A 19452-nucleotide genomic window follows, 5' to 3' on the forward strand; every position below is an offset into this window, starting at 1 on the left:
TGTTATCAAATTTAATGTACACACAAAATAATTACAGATGAGGGAGGCCACTCGGCCCATCCAGAAAACTCCCAAATCTCCACCCCATTGTTGCATTCAGTTGCTATTTAAATGATTCCTCGGATTTTCGTCCCATCTTCCGGATCTGGGAATTTATTCCATCTGTTGATCACTCTTTGAACTCCCTGATATCAGTGGTAAATTTGCCTTTTACTTTACCTTTCATCACTCAGGCTGCAGATATGCTGCAGCTACCAGTCTCTGCCGAGTGCGGTACAGAGTCGCCAGACCAAAGTTATACTGATATCAGCTGTAAAGGAGTACTGTGCATGTCTGGATGGATGCTGGTGCAGAGCTCCACTTTCTCCCAGTTAATTTTTAATGATAGGGAGGGAGTGAATGGGAGTGTTTGCTTCCTCCTAAAATTAAAAAGATTCCACAGAAAGTTTAAAAAGATCTCGGATGTTTTAAAATGCTGTTTTGCATCAGGTGGAAATGATAGCAGCCGGTACAAACTCAAGCTGGTGCGGAACAGATTCCTGGACTGAGGGAGAGGGGAACGGAGAGGGTCTCACTTTACTGGTACGAACTTAAGCTGGTGCAGGACAGACTCCTGGATAGAGGGAGAGGGGAACGGAGGGTCATTGCTTTACTTGATTTTAGTACCGTTGGGAGTCAGATTGCTGCCCTGACATCTGTTACTTCTGTGGAATTTGCTCCTACAAGGAATAGTTGGGGCAAAGTAAGCTGTGAGGAGAGCACAAAAAGGGATATAGAGAGGTTAAGTGAGTGGGCAAGAAGGTGGCAGATGGATTATAATGTGGAGAAATGTGAGGTTATTCACTTTGATCGGAAGAATAGAAAAACAGAATATTTTTGAAATGGAGAGAAACTATAAAATGTTGGTTTTCAGAGATAATTGGGTGTCCTGGTACACAAAACACAGGAAGTCAACATGCAGGTACAGAAAGCAATTAGGAAGGCAAATGGTCTGTTGGCCTTTATTGCAAGGGGGTTGGAGTCCAAGAGTAAGGAAGTCTTGCTACAATTGTAAGATTCTCAAAATTCACAGATCTCCCAAAACTCGGAGAAAAACCCCAAAGAAAAGGACTTTGGAATTTACCTTTTCCCTGAGTATGGAAAACTTTGACCAGTGACTGAAATCCTAAGATGGAAGGATAGGTGAGAGGTCACCAGACGAATCCACAATACACACTGTGGAATGTGGGAGAATTACTGCTTCAGACATGTCTCTGTTTTAATGCAAAACCTACAGCAGGTGGTCAACACTCACTGCCATTGAAAGAGACAACTGCTCCAGACATGATGGGACCACATCTTTGTTTGAAAGCAAAACCGATCAACACCTTGGACGTTGGATACAAAAGGAAGCCTTGAGTGACAAGCTCGAAAAATTGGAATTAACAATGACCCATCGGGAGAAGCAATTGCAACATGATGAGGGACCATCAAAAAGCCATCAAAGATTCTTAAGGACTTTGTAAGAACTGTTTAAACAGGCATGAAGTGTTTTTTTTAAAGTGACGAAGACCGTTGTAAGAGAGGGATATAGAAGTGGAAACTCGAAACCTCTCTCGCTCTCTCTCTGGTTCTTGCTGGCGCTTGTGTGCTGCTTGTCTTGTTCTGGCTGTCTCTGGAAGGAAGAGCAGCTTCAGCGAACAACAAGGCGAGGGGGCAACAGGAAAGCAGTTCAACAGGGAAGGTCAGTAGCTCCAGAAGCAGGCTGACACACAAGAAGAAACCAGAGCAACAGCCCCAGTGACCATCAGACACCTTGCGGCAACAAGGGCCTTACGAAACAACCAACCGAATATTGCCACCAACCATTAACTCTGGCCCTTTAGAGTCCAACTTAGCTAATATAGTGGGATTTGGAGGGGTGAGGTATCATTCCACTGTAATTTCCCTCGTGTGTACCGAAGTGTTCCCCATTTTATTAGAGTGTTAAGATTGTTGTGTTGTATTTTCTCTCTTGAATAAAGGTCAAAGTTTCTTGCACCAAAACCAGTTGTCTGCTGCACTTTGTCACAACTAAGTCCAAGGTTGAGAACCCAGGGAGTGGGAGCGATTCAAACCACTCAGAAGTCAGAGGCGAAGCTGACACACACCACCACCCCCTACAAATTGTACAGGGGCTTATGGAGACCACACCTGGAATACTGTGTGCAGTTTTGGCCTCCTTACCTGAGGAAGGATATACTTGACCCCTGGGGACGGTGCAGCGAAGGTTCACTAGATTGATCCCTGGGATGAGAGGGTTGTCCAATGATGAGGGTTGGTCAATGCCCTGTGGGTGGCGGAGAGGGCCCAGGGGCTATGTGGCCGGGTCCTGCTCCGACTTCTTGTGTTCTTTAGATTTGTGGTTGGGATCAGATCAGCCATGATCTTATTGAATGGCGGAGCAGGCTCGAGGGGCCGATTGGCCTACTCCTGCTCCAATTTCTTATGTTCTTATGTTCTTATGAGAGATTGAGTACAATGGGCCTATACTCTCTGGAGTTTAGAGGAATGAGAGATGATCTCATTGAAACATATAAGATGCAGAGAGGGCTTGACAAGGTAGATGCTAAGAGGCTGCTTCCCCTGGCTGACGAGTCAAGAGCTTGAGGGCACAATATCGGGATAAGGGGTCAGCCATTAAGGACCGAGATGAGGAGCAATTTCTTCGCTCCGAGGGTTGTGAATCTTTGGAATTCTCTACCCCAGAGGACTGTGGATGCTCAGTCGTTGAGTACATTCAAGGCTGAGATGGATAGATTTTTGAATCGAGGGGAATCAAGAGATATGGGGATCGGGCCGGAAAGTGCAGTTGAGGTCGAAGATCAGCCATGATCTTATTGAATGGTGGAGCAGGATCGAGGGGCTGTATGGCCTCGTCCTGCTCCTATTTCTTATGTTCTTATGTTCAAATAGCATAGATGCATTTAATGGGAAGCTGGATAAACGCATGGGGGAAAGCGCTAGAAGGATGTACTGATAGGGTTAGATGAAGAGGGGTGGGAGGAGGCATCGATCATTTGGGCCGAATGGCCTGTTTTGGTGCTGTCCATTCTATGTGTGTAATTCTATGTAAAACCTTGTTGATATGCAACTGAAAGTGGTTCACATTGTTACAAAATGGCAACAGATACTGAATCCACAGTTTACGGGGAAATTTTGTATCGAGCATAATGAATGAAATGTTTGTGAAAAACTCCAATGACGGCAGCAGAGAAGAGCTTCACTCCCTTAGTGACCTCATCAACCATCAAACCAATAAAGAACAGTGCTCTACTCACACTGACACAACAGACTTTAAGAAACTCGATAATTTTTTTTCTATTTCAAAATACACTTTATTTCATCATATTTAAAGATACACACAGTTCAACGTAAAAAGACACAATTTCAATCAATGTAGTTCGAACCAATACAATGCAGATCGTACACACTATGATCTCATTATTACAATTCAAAACACAGTACATATCATCGAATACATTTTGTACAATACAAAGTGGGATGGCCTTACTCGGTGGCCTTTCCCCATAGAGCCTTTGCTTGGGCTGCACTTGCTTCAGTGCATCCCGCAGCATCTACTCCTGGACCTTGGAATGTGCCTGTCAGAAACACTCGGTCGTGGACAGCTCCTTCAGCTGGAAGACCAACAGATTTCGGGCCAACCAAAGGGCCTCCTTCACCGAGTTGATAGTTTTCCAGCAGCAGTTGATATCTGTCTCGGTGTGTGTCCCTGGGAACAGGCCATAGAGCACAGCGTCCTGCATTACCCAGCTGTTGGGGATGAATCGGGACAGATACCAACGCATCTCTCTCCATACCTTCTGCGCGAAGGGGCAGTCCATCAGGAGGTTGACGACGGTCTTGTCCCCGCTGCATCCTCGAGGGCAGCTCGCGGTGGCACTGAGATTTCGTGCGTGTTGGAAGGACCGCACTCGGAGGCCCCTTCTCACCACCATCCAGGCTACATCTTGGTGCATGTTGGTCAGTTCTGGTGACAAGGGGTTCTGCCAAATGGTATCGACCATCTGGTCAGGGACTACCCGATCGGATCCACCCTCTCCTTTCCCTGCAGGACTCCCAGAAAGTTCCATGACGACCACCAATAAAGAACAGTGCTCTACTCACACTGACACAACAGACTGTAAGAAGCTCACCAATTATGGTACAGAGGCAGGACACAGGGATTCAACCTTTGTGGGATTCTACTCGTAGGAACACAGGAATGTACAGGAGAGAAAAAGCCTATTTTGGACCATCTGGTCATTTCTAGAGTTTAAAAAGTAGAATACACAGATCCCTCAATTGAATTACCCACCATCTGACCTGCTCTTGTAGCCACGGCATTTATGTGTTATTTGTGACTTTGATTAGAGCAGATTCTGTGCTGTGGCAGGAGTGGAAACCTGATTGAAGGGATTAAACCATGGAGTTGCGTGAAAGGTGAGTTGAGATTTGAGAGGCAACAACACGCTCAAGGAGTTTGGAGATCAAACAGGGGTTGGAGATGGGGTGGTAGTTTGCAAGGACGGAGGGGTCGAGGGTGAGTTTTTGAGAAGGAGGAGTGATGATGTTGGTTTTGATAGGGAGCGGGGTGGGGGCAGTAACCTAAGGAGAGGGAACCATTTCCAATGTCAGCTAGCATGGGGGCCATGAAGTAAAATTGGGTGGTCAGCAGTTTAGGGGTAAATGGAGCAGGAGGTGGGTCTCGTTGACAAGATGGGCTCAGAAAGGGCTTGAGGGAAGACAAGGGAGAAACTAGAAAAAGATCCGGGATCATATTCAGTTGCTGACAGAATACTTTCAGTAATTGTTTATTCCTATCGACATAAATGATTCACAAACAATTTGTTGCTGAGAAATAAAAACTTATTGGCCTATTTGAAAGAACATTTCAGAATGTTGAATTTACTGGACAGTTAGTCCATCTTGTTATGAACACTGTAGTTCAGAATTTTCATATTATTCTAAATTCACAAATGAATATAAAGTTAATGTATAAACTCTGCATCCTCCTTGAAGACAAGGTAGCCGTGTGTCTTTATGCTTCAGTACACCTGCACAAACAATCACTCTGGGAATCTACTGAGCGACTGAGGTCCACAGAATTCTTATTGAAGATCGTAACGTCAGGCACGGTGAAATCTGTAAATCGAAAAATATGGGATTAATGACAGAACCACGATGGAAAATGGAGATATTTTTAAAAGTGATGATTTTCCCCTCTGCATTTCAATACCATTGTTATGATTTTCACCTCGAAAGTATCTGGACAGATCTGTACATTGAGTGATGTATGGAGGAAAAAACTCAGACTCACAGATTGCAGTGATGTGTCAGCAGGTGATGACTGTCTATTATGCTGTGCTTTTAAAAAAATGTTTGTTCAGAAAACTTTCCACAGTCAAAGTGGACAGTTGTTTACTTTGGCATTGACTTGAAAGAAATGCAAGGAGAGAGGCTCAAAGACATCTGCCATGGCTCTGACTGAATGCTTTGCGTCTGTCTTCACAAAAGAGGGGGACGATGCAGACATTGTAGTTAAGGAGGAGTGTGAAATATTGGACGGGATAAGCATCGTGAGAGAGGAAATATTAAGGGGTTTAGCATCCTTGAAAGTAGATAAATCACAAGGCCAGCATGAAATGTATCCCAGGCTGTTACGTGAAGCAAGGGAGGAAATAGCGGAGACTCTGACCATCATTTTCCAATCCTGTCTGGTTCCAGGCCTGGTGCTGGAGGATTGGAGGACTGCTAACGTTGTAACATTGTTTAAAACGGGAGAAAGGGATAGACCGAGTAATTACAGACCAGTCAGCCTAACCTCATTTAGAAAGGCACGGATTAATCGAGGACAGTCAGCATGGATTTGTTCAGGGAAGGTCGTGTCAGACCAACTTGATCGAATTTTTTGAGGAGGTAACAAAGAGGGTCTATGAGGGTAGCATGTTTGATATCGTCCACATGGATTTTATCAAGGCTGTTGACAAGATCTCACATGGCAAACTGGTCAGAAAAGTAAAAGCCCATGGGATCCAAGGGACAGTGGCAAGTTGGATCCAGAATTGGCTTTTTTTTTATTCGTTCATGGGATGTGGGCATCGCTGGCAAAGCCAGCATTTATTGCCCATCCCTAATTGCCCTTGAGAAGGTGGTGGTGAGCCACCTTCTTTAACCGCTGCAGTCCGAGGGGTGAAGTTTCTCCCACAGTGGTGTTAGGTCGGGAGTTCCAGGATTTTGACCCAGCGACGATGATGGAACGGCGATATATTTCCATGTCGGGATGGTGTGTGACTTGGAAGAGAACGTGCAGGTGGTGTTGTTCCCATGTGCCTGCTGCTCTTGTCCTTCTCGGTAGTAGAGATCGCGGGTTTGGGAGGTGCTGTCGAAGAAGCCTTGGTGAGTTGCAAAGAGTAATGGTCGACGGGTGTTTTTGTGACTGGAAGGCTCTTTCCAGTGGGGTTCCGTAGGACTCAGCACTAGGACCATTGCTTTTTCTGGTATATATCAATGATTTTGACTGAAATGTAGGGGGTATGATTGAGAAGTTTGCAGATGATACAAACGTTGGCCGTGTGGTTGATGGTGAGGAAGAAAGCTGTAGACTGCAGGAAGATATCAATGGACCAGTCAGGTGGACAAAGAAGTGTCAAATGGCATTCAATCCGGAGAAGTGTGAGGTAATGCATTTGTGGAGGGCAAACAAGGCAAGGGAATACACAATAAATGGGAGGATACTGAGAAGTGTAGAGGAACAGAGGGGCCTTGGAGTGCATGTCTACAGATCCCTGAAGGTAGGTCAGGTAGATAAGGTGGTTAGAATCAGAGAATCACAGCATCATAGAAAGGTTATAGCATGGAAGAGGCCATTCAGCCCATTGAGTCCGTGCCGGCTCTACATAAGAACAATCCAGTTCGTCCCACTCCCACGCCTTATCCCCGTAGCCCTGCAAACATTTTCCTTTCAAGTACTTTTCCAATTCCCTTTTGAAGACCATAATTGAATCTGCCTCCACCACCCCCTCGGGCAGTGCATTCCCGATCCTAACCACTCGCTGTGTGAAAAAGCTTTTCCTCATGTCACCTTTGGTTCTTTTCCAATCACCTTAAATATATGTCCTCTGGTGCTTGACCCTTCTGCCAACCCTATCTACTCTGTCGAGACCCTTCATGATTTTGAATACCTCTATCAAATCTCCTCTCAACCTTCTTTGTTCCAAAGAGAACAACCCCAGCTTCCCCAGTCTATCCACGTAACTAAAGTCCCTCATCCCTGGAATCATTCCAGTAAATCTCTTCTGCTCCCTCTCGAAGGCTTTCACATCTTTCCAAAAGTGCGGTGCCCAGAACTGGACACAATACTCCAGCTGTGGCCGAACCAGGGTTTTATAAAGGTTCATCATGACTTCCTTGCTTTTGTACTCCATGCCTCTATTTATAAAGCCCAGGACTCCATATGGTTTTTAACCACTTTCTCAACCTGCCCTGCCACCTTCAAAGATTTGTGTGCACACTCCCCCAGATCTCTCTGTTCATGCACCCCTTTTACAATTGTGTCCTTTGGTTTATATTGCCGCTCCTCGTTCTTCTTACCAAAATGTATCACCTTGCATTTTTCTGCATTAAGTTTCATCTGCCACGTGTCCGCCCATTCCACCAGCCTGTCTGTATCCTCTTGATGTCTATAACTATCCTCCTCACTGTTCACTTCATTTCCAAGTTTTGTATCATCTGCAAATTTTTTAACTGTGCCCTCCATACCCAAGTCCAAGTCATTAATATAATCAAGAAAAGCAGTGGTCCTCGTACCAACCCCTGGGGAACACCACTGTATACCTCCCTCCCATCCGAAAAATAAACGTTCACCACTATCCTCTGTTTCCTGTCACTTAGCCAATTCTGTATCCATGCTGCTACTGCCCCTTTTATTCCATGGGCTTCAATTTTGATGACGAGCCTGTTATGTGGCACTTTATCAAACGCCTTTTGAAAGTCCATATACACCACATCAACTGCATTGCCCTCATCTACCCTCTCTGTTACCTCATCAAAAAACTCGATCAAGTTAGTTAAACACGATTTGCCTTTAACAAATCTGTGCTGGCTTCCCCTCATCAATCCACACTTGTCCAAGTGACTGCTAATTCTGTCCCAGATTATCGTTTCTAAAAGTTTCCCCCCCACCGAGGTTAAACTGACTGGCCTATAGTTGCTGGGTTTATCCTTCCACCCTTTTTTGAACAAGGGTGAACATTTACAATTCTCCAGTCCTCTGGCAACACCACCGTATCTAACGATGTTTGGAAGATTATGGCCAGTACCTCCGCAATTTCCACCCTTACTTCCCTCAGCAACGTAGGGTGCATCCCATCCAGACCGGGTGACTTATTTACTTTAAGTTTCACTAGCCTCTCTGGTACCTCTTCTTCATCAATTTTTAATCCATCTGGTATCTCAACTATGTCTTCCATTACTGAGACCCTGGCAGCATCTTCTTCCTCGGTAAAGGCAGATGCACAGTATTCATTTAGTACCTCAGCCATGCCCTCTACCTCCATGAGTGGTTCTCCTTCATGGTCCTTAATGGCCCCACCCCTCCTCTTACTACCCCTTTACTGTTCACATGCCTATAGAAGACTTTTGCATTCCCATTTATGTTGGCCGCCCATCTATTCTCATATTCTCTCTTTGCCCCTCTTATTTCCTTTCTCACTTTCCCTCTGAACTTTCTATATTCAGCCTGGTTCTCGCTAAGAAGGCAAATGGGATACTTTCCTTTATTGGCCGAGGCATAGAATTTAAGAGCAAGGTGGTTATGCTTGAACTGTATAAAACACTAGTTAGGCCACAGCTGGAGTATTGCATACATTTCTGGTCATCACATTACAGGAAAGATGTAATTGCACTCGAGAGGGTACAGAGGAGATTTATGAGGATGTTGCCAGGACAGGAGAATTTTAGCTGAGAGGAAAAATTAGTTAGGCTGGGGTTGTTTTCTTTGGAACAGAGGAGGCTGAGGGAAGATTTAAATGAGGTGTATAAAATCATGAGGGGCCGAGCGAGAGTGGATAGGAAGGACCTCGTTCCCTCAGCAGAGGGATCAATGACCAGGTGGCATAGATTGAAAGTAATTGGTAGAGGGGAGTTGAAGAAAAATGTTTTCATCCAGAGGGTGGTGAGGGTCTGGAACTCACTGCCTGAAAGGGTGGTAGAGGCAGAAACCCTCATTGCATTTAAAGGGTACTTGGATATGCACTTGAAATGCAACAACCTACAGGGCTATGGACCAGGAACTGGAAAGTGGGATCAGGCGAGATGGCTCTTTATTGGTCGGCACAGACATGATGGGCCGAATGGCCTCCTTCTGTACCGTAAATTTCTATGATTCTATATTAGGGTATTCCACTGTCACATATTAACAAATTCTGAACTATATTTTGTTGCAGCAACTTTCAAAGTCTGCCTGCAGTGAGTTGCACTATAATGAATCAAGGAATATCTTGCGATGATGCCGACTGCAGCATTCCCAGCGACCTGGATATTCCCACCCTCCCCACCTCGATCACATCAGGGAAGGCCTCCAGCAGATGCTTGGCCGCACTGCCACTGGTAATGCAACCCACCTAGCACTGCTGACCACAGAGGTCACCAGGAGAGGGGTGGTGGTTATCCCTGGGCAGCAGCTGAAGACCTGATGAAGCCTCTTTTGGAGGGTCAGGGCCCCGGTAGTGGGCAACTCTCCCTCTGCCCAGACCCCAAGAATGTACCTTGCTTAGGCCTCAGCAACCTGCCCAACCCTCGTCGACAGAGGGAAATTCGGGAAACCGTGGTGTGATATCCTTTCCTCTTTCTCAGAAGTCGGATTTTCTCAGTATTCTCACATATATATATTGCGCTATTTTCTCAAATAAATACATTTGTAGAAAAGAAATGACTCTATTTGTGCAATTCACCACTCTAAAATGATACGAACATTTATCCTAAAGTAAGTAAAAGAAGAAATTCAGGATCTAAAGTCTTTATTGCTTGTTACCTGATAAGTAATGCAGAATAGGCAAGTTAACGGGTTTGCAGGAATGTGAAGAGGTTATTGAAATGTAAATCTGTCACCAATATCCCTTTAGGAGTGGAAAGGCCACTCATCACTTGGACTTGGAACTTGCTGGTTCAGAGGTCTTTCTACACCATTAACTAAGAGTCTTATTCCATTTTGGGTCGGAATTGCTTCAATGCTTTTGTTTTAAAGCAAACGTACAAATCCTATTGAAACAGCTGGAAATGCTCGAGAGCACAGGATAACGGAAACTAGAAGAAAGAAAAGAAAAAAGAGAACAGAAAAGAAAAAGAGAAAAGATCGAAAAAGAAAAAAGAGGAAAGGAAAGAAAGGAAAGAACTTGCCTTATCATTCTCAAGAAAAAAAGGGAAAAGAAAAAAAGAAAGTTTCCTTTTCTCACCCAGCCCATGATTAACTTGATAAGATGAAGTCATGTTTCCAGCTCTTTCAGCTTTAATGATGCTCACGGGTCCTATTGAGCAGTGTGATCTCCCTGACAGCTCTCTGCATTGCCAATTCAGTGCCTGCTCTAAACTGGTTCCTGTGCCCATTGGTACAATTGCCAGCGGGCTCCAGTCTGCTAACATGGAAAGATTAGATCAGTGGACTGATTCGCCGTCCCCCATTCTGACAACTTTGCTTCCTGTTCGACGAAACGATCACTTTACCTCGAGAAATCAGTTAAAGATATTAAAGATCAAGTATGGTCTTACTTACGTATTATTTAATGACAGCACCAATTTTATTGCCTTCTTTGTCTTATCATTTTCATCTATGAGATGGTTAGACCATAATCTCACGCACAGAGTTCGTCAAACAATATTGTGAATGAAGAAAACTGTGTCAGGAATAAAGACCAGGACAATTCTTGCTGGGTAATATTACAAAGTAAATAAAGATAAAATGGGACACAGACCTCCCTCCCCCCAACACTGAGTTTCACATGTTGGCAACGGGGAGGGCAAGTGATTAACTAAGGACTACTAAATATATGTGCCAAGATTAGACTTGAGGGGAATTTTTTTAACCGGTACCACAACTGTTTTATATTTACACAAACCCCACTTTCCTGGAGCAACACAACTAAAACACTTACTTTGGAAACATCACATTTTATTTTGTGAAATACGTGTTCCCGTAAAAATTTAAATTGCCTTTCAAGAATAGACAATTGTAAAGCACTCAGGTGGAATAAAATTCAAATGGTTACATTGTCTTGTAATATTACAATTAAATAAAAATACTAGCAGTACACAGGATACTATTATCTGGTCCGTTCACCCCCCCTTAATGGAGGAAAGTTGAAAATTAAAGTTATCGAGGTTCAAAATGATAACCAATCAAAATAAAATCATCAAAATCATTGTCAAGAATTAAGATGTGCATAAAACAGACAACACGCGTGTGCATATCAGAATTGGATTATTACCCAACGGGAAAGCTGACTTGTTTCCTGAATTGTAAATATTTAGCGGCGAGATGTTTTAACCTGCACTATCATTAAGCATTATGAAAGTCAATACAGATTTGATGCATTTTGTAAACAACTTGAGATGCCTGAAGTGACCAGATCTTGTAGTACAAATTGTATTCGTACATTTTCTTTTCATTGAATAGAAATTCGTTAGCTCGACAAAATGTTAAATCTGTTCCCTAGATCTGCGTTATCTTTAATTTCTAATGTTGGAAGCAAGCTCACTTTTTGCTGAGTTTACTTGCAAAATTAAATGATTACATTCTGTTAAGATGAGATGGTTCAACGTCGCCATTTTCCTCACAAAGGGCAAAGAGCATTCCACATGTCTTCAGTTTGCTTCACTATGAAATGATCATCACTGTAGTTCAGCATATTTCCATTCCACATGCCTATGCCACGGAGTCTCAATTTCTTCATGATCGCTGACTTAATTGAAATGCTCTGTGGATCGTCATACCAGACCTCATGAAATGTATTATTAACCTGCCATAAAAAAATGAAGAGTTACACAGATAGGAGCGAGGGGTTTGGGTCAATGCTCAGTTCGAGACACTATGCTGAAAATCTTCATCAGCAGAAGACAGAATGGACTGAAATGTACGATGAGAAAATGCACAATGACAAATGAGCAAAACAAACTCAAAAATTAGGGACTTACGGCAACGGCCGGCAATTTCCTCAGGGCTTCTCCCACTCCGTCCCCTGACCGTCGGCAGAAACTCCATTTCCGTGCACAAACGCGGTTTTCCGCTGCACGTCCACACAAGTAACGGGAACGGAGCAGGAGCAGCTCCAAGTCTATCTTTTTTAACACCCAAACCAATCAACTCATCTGGATGCTGTGCAACATATGAACATAAGGCACACATTGAAAGCACAGACGGGACCTCAGTTTAACGTGTCATCTGAAGGACGGCACCTCCGACAGTGCAGCACTCCCTCAGTACAGCAACTTCGAAAAATCCACATGAACAGCCCAGATGTCAATTCGGATGCAACAAGTCAAAAGATTATGGTGTTTGATTGGGAAAAAAATGATTTGGGGGAAATAGAAAGAGATAGATGACTTGCAAGTCAGAGTTAGCATGGGCCTCCAGAGAAAATGATTTAAAAAAATAAATCGAATTATCCAAGGTCTGATTTAACTCAATGTGGAACATTCTATCATTTCAAAATAATCTTTTCAAATTGCTCAAAGTAACAAAATATTGCAATCGAAAGGTGGAAAACATGATTTCAATGTTACTGCTGAAAGCTCAAGCATCACAGCCTTTGACTGCAGTGCATCAAGTATCTCAGCAAACTTGGCCAACGTCAATTAGACATGTGACTAGGTATTTTTTTATATTCGTTCATGGGATGTGGGCGTCGCTGGCGAGGCCGGCATTTATTGCCCATCCCTCATTGCCCTTGAGAAGGTGGTGGTGAGCTGCCTTCTTGAACTGCTGCAGTCCGTGTGGTGACGGTTCTCCCACAGTGTTGTTAGGAAGGGAGTTCCAGGATTTTGACCCAGCGACGATGAAGGAACGGCGATATATTTCCAAGTCGGGATGGTATGTGACTTGGAAGGGAACATACAGGTGGTGTTGTTTCCATGTGCCTGCTGCTCTTGTCCTTCTAGATGGTAGAGGTCGCGGGTATGGGAGGTGCTGTCGAAGAAGCCTTGGCGAGTGGCTGCAGTGCATCCTGTGGATAGTACGCACTGCAGCCACTGTGCGCCGGTGGTGAAGGGAGTGAATGTTTAGGGTGGTGGAACCAATCAAGCGGCTGCTTTATCTTGGATGGTGTCGAGCTTCCTGAGTGTTGTTGGAGCTGCACTCATCCAAGCAAGTGGAGAGTATTCCATCACACTCCTGACTTGTGCCTTGTAGATGGTGGAAAGGCTTTGGAGAGTCAGGAGGTGAGTCACTCGCCACAGAATACCCAGCCTCTGACCTGCTCTCGTAGCCACAGTATTTATATGGCTGGTCCAGTTAAGTTTCTGGTCAATGGTGACCCCCAGGATGTTGATGGTGGGGGATTTGGTGATGGTAATGCCGTTGAATGTCAAGGGGAGGTGGTTGGACCCTCTCTTGTTGGAGATGGGCATTGCCTGTCACTTATCTGGCGCGAATGATACTTGCCACTTATGAGCCCAAGCCTGGATGTTGTCCAGGTCTTGCTGCGTGCGGGATCAGACTGCTTCATTATTTGAGGGGTTGCGAATGGAACTGAACACTGTGCAATCATCAGCGAACATCCCCATTTCTGACCTTATGATGGAGGGAAGGTCATTGATGAAGACAGGACATACCCAGGGATGGTGATGGAAGAGTCTGGGAAGCTGGTTGAAAGATATGTGCGTATGGCTGTGTCAGGCTGTTGCTTGACTGGTCTGTGGGACAGCGCTCCCAATTTTGGCACAAGTCCCCAGATGTGAGTGAGGAGGACTTTGCAGGGTCGACTGGGCTTGGTTTGCCGTTGTCGTGTCCGGTGCCTAGTGGTCCGATGCCGGGTGGTCCATCCGGTTTTATTCTTATTATGACTTTTCGTATCTGGATTTTACAACTGAGTGGTTTGCGAGGCCATTTCAGAGGGCAATTAAGAATCAACCACATTGCTGTGGGTCTGGAGTCACATATAGGCCAGACCGGGTAAGGACGGCAGGTTTCCTTCCCTGAAGGACATTAGAACGCAGTAGGTCGAGAGTGTGTGGTATTTGCTACTGTGCAGTTTTCTTATGTACGGGGCACGCTACCGTCAATCTTTTGTGCTAAATTGATCATCAAATGGGAGACAGGGGCACACATTTCACAAACCAAACAATCGCTAATTTTCACAGGAGGGTCAATATGGGTTGTGCAAAGTGATCGATTTGAAAAGACCACAGCTCATCTCATTTTTTGCAACTGGTCATACACAATGTCTTAACAAACGGAACTGGGTTTGGTGCTTTGTCTGTCAACTCCCATTTTCTTGGCTATTCTCCAACTACACACATTTTCTACTGTATAAACTGTACATTCTGAACTGTGCTGAATCCTGTATACAGGGAATATTGAATCATGCAATACAGCAAGGTTTGCATTCTGCAAAGAATGGACAATGCACAACTCTCCATTGTGTTTTGATTGATAGTCTTACCATGTAGATATAAGACGGGACTTTCTGCTCATCATCCCAATATCTGCCAGTAATTGATTTGTGCACATGCTGTACGATCTCTTTGTATGGGACCTGACGTCCAGCTGCATTACTGCAAGGGGCACCTCGGAAAGGAATCTTTTCCAATACACACCTACCAGTCTGAAAATACAAAAGGATGAAAATATAGTTACTTTGGGAACTTCAAAAATTCAGTAACAACATGACTGATCTCTAAGTGTAAAGAGGAACAATTAGAGAAACATAAGTTTTACAATTTAGACAGGAGGGTCTCTCACTGAAATATATAAAATTAAATAGTACATTTATAGACAAGGACAAGGTTGTAATTTCAAATAAACAGCAACAAGACTGATTATAGAAGATTACGGAGTGATGTAATTGACGTGTTTAAGATGATCAAAGCAGTTGATAGGGTAGATAGAGAGAAAGTATTTCCTCTGGTGTGAGAGTCCAGAACAAGGGGACATAACCTGAAAATTAGAGCAAGGCTGTTCAGGGGTGATGTCAGGAAGCACTTCTTCACGAAAAGGGCCGTGGAAATCTGGAATTCTCTCCCCCAAAAAGCTGTTGAGGCTCGGTCAATTGAAAACTTCAAAACTGAAATTGATAGATTTTTGTTAGGGAAGGGTATTAAGGGTTATGGAACCAAGGTGTGTAGATGGAATGAAGATACAGATCAGACATGATCTAATTGAATGGCGGAACAGCTTGAGAGGCTGAATGGCCTCCTCCTGTTCCTATGTTCTTATGATCCCTTGTGTTAAAAGGATGAGCTTTGAGAAAAGATTAGAGAAGCTTAAGATTTACAGCCGAGAAGAATGCAGTTAAGGGGAGGCCTCAGTGGAATAAAATGTTAAATAGCACAGATAAGGTAAGCCCAGAGAGCAAGCACTGCAAACAAATAATTTCTCCAGAACAGTGAATCAATGGGATATTTTGCACAGCAACAAGACAATCATAACATCATAGTATCATAGTAAGTACAGCAAGGGAGGAGGTCATTCGGCCCATCATGCCTGTGCTGGCTTGTCACAAGAACTATCCAATTAGTCCCATTCCTCTGCTCTTTCCCCATCGCCCTGTAAATTTTTCCCCTCAAGTATTTATCCAATTCCCTTTTGAAAGTGAATATTAAATCTGCTTCCACCACCCTTTCAGGCAGTGCATTCCAGATCATAACAACTCGCTGCGTAAAAAAAATGTTTCCCCAGATCACCTCTGGCTCTTTTGTAATGGTTTACAATAGTCTATTCTAAATAATTAGGATTACTGAAAGCCAGATAATGACAAAACCTTACCTCAAAAAACTGTGTGCAAGGATAGTCATAACCATACCATGGAACTCCCAACACGAGCTTTCTGGAATCAATTCCCAGATTGATATAAGCGGAGTAACCATAATGGGGAAAAAAAATAATGAGGGTCTTAGATTCACATTGATATCGGGCAGGTAGACCCTGAACCAGATGGTCTTATTGTACATACCTGATAAAGTCTGGTAATAGGGAGCATTTGCCTTTGCAAAGCAATTGTCCCACATTTGACTCTGCATATCATAGGACATCACAAATAAAAAGTCACAGGAATTTGCAATTCTCAAAAAGTCATAGCATCGGCCATCAATGCAGTCTGGAGACCAAGGCACGTTAAATGTGACCTAAGGGCCAAAGAGTAACAAGAAGAAGTTAGTTTCATCTCATACCTTATGTTGGATATCACTAGTAGTTATATGGTATTTATATGCACTCGCACATGGTCCATGGGAACTGTGAATTTAACAGGTTAGGAGTTCGACAGTGTTCATGACTGTATAAAAAGGAACAGGATAAAGTTGGGGCAAATTGTGAGTTAGAATTAATAGGATCCTCGGTTATCAAATATTAATCAGGTTCAATTCCCCACTGCTCACTCACCTTCTTCGTCCAATTTTCCATCAATTTTCTCTCCTCCTCTCCAAAAGGCATTAAGTTGTAACCAAATTGTAGTCCCAAAAGGGCCAGCCACACTCCAATACCGAGTCAAAGTGGCCAAAGTTCTTTTACGCGAGGCCAGACATTGAGTGCTGGCAGGCTATTTTAACATGGGTGGGGGGACTAACCCAATTGGTGGCCATCTGCACGGTCACACTTCCAGTGGGAGGTTTCCAGATAATGATCAGATGGTTCATTTGACCTTCCCCGACCCAGTGGCACTCGGGGTAAATTGTGCCCTCCAACATCCCAGCTGAAATCAGATAACTCAGCACGAACCAGGATTTGCATGGCTCATGTAGTCACTGCCTGAACAAGAAGGCATTCGGGAGCCGAAGGTCAAGAATTAAATCACTGTAATCTGAGTTAGCAAAGTCCGTTATGTGCAAACTTCTCAGCAGTAAAAGTCTGCTTCAAACTTTACCCAATAAAAATGCAGCGAGTGATTTCCTTTTTTGCCTACTTAATGGTCCCTTTATTTCAAAGTAACTCATTAGATATAAACTGTGGGACATTTCTGAAGGATGTTATAGGGCTTGACATTAAGACAAACATTTCTTCCTTTGAAGAAGTGTTTTGACGGAGTAAATAAGGAGAAAATGTTCCCAGTGGCAGGAGGGTTGATAGCCAGAGGACACAGCTTTCAGGAGATTAGCAAAAGAATGAGAGGGGAGATGAGGAGAATTTTTTTTACACAGAGAGTTGTTATGATCTGGAATATAAAACCAGAAAGGGTGGTGGAAGCAGATTCAACAGTAACTTTCAAAAGGGAATTGGATAAATACTTGAAGGGGAAAAAATTCCAGGGCTATGGGGAAAGAACAGGGGAGTGGGATTAATTGGATAGCTCTTTCAAAGAGCCAACACAGGCACGCTGGGCCGAACGGCCTCCTACTGTGCTGGAACCTTCTGAGAACCTATGTGAAAATTACAGTTCGAACTATGCCATCCATGGAAGCTGGAACTCAAGTCACTTGTATCATTCTGGGCTACAAGTGATGCAGCATCAAGTTTGCTGTATATCCAGCTTAAACTGATTCAATCTAAAATTTCTAACCTCAGCAATTGTCAAAGCAGCTTTGTAACAAGATGATGCACTGATAAACAGCAGCGAAAAATCATGATTTCAATTCACTTATCCAGAAAAATATCAATCTTCCTTTATGATTAAGTAGAAAGTAAATTGCTTATCCCCATTTAATTAAAAAAATGGCTTCTTTACCTGAGACCCAGGTATTTCACGGTGGAACACATCCATGGTTTCGGAAACCAGTTGAGGGATCTTGAAATAACCTCGAGATGGTTTTTTATCAGCAATGTTCACATCCAAATTGATTCCATCCATAAATTGCCTTTTTGCCAACTGCAATTGCTTATCGACCCACTTTTCTCGGCGTTGTTTGTATACAGTGTTCCATAGTGAAAAAACTCCTGGTGAAGGGTGAAGAAACAACTTCCAATTATAGAGCATCATTCGCACAACATTGTGTCCCAAGACACTTTGCAGGACAGAATTGCCAACATCAAGTAGGAAGTAGTAGAGGAAGATTTAGCTCGAATTTGTATTTACATAGTGCCTGACACATCCTCAGGATGTCCTTAAATGCTTCATCGCCAATTAATTATTTTTGAAGCATAATCACTGTTGCTTTGTAAGCAGATGTGGTCGCTAATTTGTACCCAGAGAGGCCCCACAAATAGGAAATTAGATAAATGGCCAGTTCATCTGATTTGGTGATGTAGGTTGAGGGATGAATGTTGTCCAGGACACCAGGAGAACTCCCTGTTCTTTGAATTGTGCCAATGGGATCTTTTACATCCAACAGAATAGGCAGGTGGAGCCCTTGTTTAAGGTCTCATCTGAATCACAGCACCTCTGAAACATTCACCTGAGGAAGGAGGAAGCCTCCGAAAGCTTGTGATTTTCAAATAAAATCGTTGGACTTGGTTCCAATTTTCACTTGGTGTTGTAAAATTGTTTACAACAGCACCTCTGGCAATGCAGCATTCCCTCAGTACTGCACTTATGTGTCAAGTCCTGGAGTAAACCCAAAACCTTCTGACCCAGGAGGAGAGACACAGTGCTAAAGCTGAGCCATGCTGACACGTGAGGGAAGAGACCAAAGGCGCAGTCAAACAGGTCGGTTTTGATGAGGCTTTCGAAGATAGGAAGAGAAATAGCAAGACAAAGAGGTTGAAGAAGAAGAATCTGGAGTTCAAGACAGTAACAGCTGAAGGTTCTGCCATTGATGGAGGAAGAGGAGAAATCTCAGCGGCCCAGAGTCGGAAGAATGGAGCGTGTGTGCTGGGCTCTGGACACAATTGGGTCGGGCTTTCATTAAACTGCATTCTTCATTCTAAATCCTGGCATCAGTGGCAGACTGCTGCTGTGCCAGGGAATAAAAGTTCCACCTATCTATTTATAGGTTATTAAAAACAGTATGTCCTGTCATCTTTCTGTTCAAAAATTCTTTGTCAACAGTATCTTTTGTTTTTCTATTTTAATTGTGTTCACATCTGGTGACGCCTGTCCTGTCACCTTTGTAATTGGATTTTGCCTATAATGTGGCCTGTGGTTATATAGTTCCACACGACGGCCATCAAGTGATGGTGTGAACAGTTTTTATTTGAAGGCCTCAGCCTGTCTCCAAAGCCTGGACATATCCTTCTCCCTCATATACTTCTGCAGCTTCCCCTTAAATGCATCTGTGTCATTTGCATCAGCCACTCCATGTGGTTGCAAGTTCCACATTCTTATCACTCACTGACGAAAGAAGTTTTTCCTG

General features: G+C 43.7%; 1 protein-coding gene across 1 annotated transcript in view; it reads right to left on the reverse strand.

The window, feature by feature from the left end:
• Window positions 1-5059: 5059 nt before the first annotated feature.
• LOC137325606 (di-N-acetylchitobiase-like) overlaps window positions 5060-19452 on the reverse strand; it is a 33284-nt gene continuing 18891 nt past the window's right edge. The window contains exons 7-13 of the mRNA XM_067990872.1: window positions 17889-18097; window positions 16186-16353; window positions 15995-16096; window positions 14673-14834; window positions 11851-12032; window positions 10274-10323; window positions 5060-5163 (exon numbers count right to left, since the gene is read on the reverse strand). Coding sequence (XP_067846973.1) covers window positions 5060-5163; window positions 10274-10323; window positions 11851-12032; window positions 14673-14834; window positions 15995-16096; window positions 16186-16353; window positions 17889-18097 — 977 coding nt within the window. The remainder of the gene's footprint in view (window positions 5164-10273; window positions 10324-11850; window positions 12033-14672; window positions 14835-15994; window positions 16097-16185; window positions 16354-17888; window positions 18098-19452) is intronic.

The sequence above is a fragment of the Heptranchias perlo genome, chromosome 9, assembly GCF_035084215.1.
Source record: "Heptranchias perlo isolate sHepPer1 chromosome 9, sHepPer1.hap1, whole genome shotgun sequence".
Lineage (NCBI taxonomy): Eukaryota > Metazoa > Chordata > Chondrichthyes > Hexanchiformes > Hexanchidae > Heptranchias > Heptranchias perlo.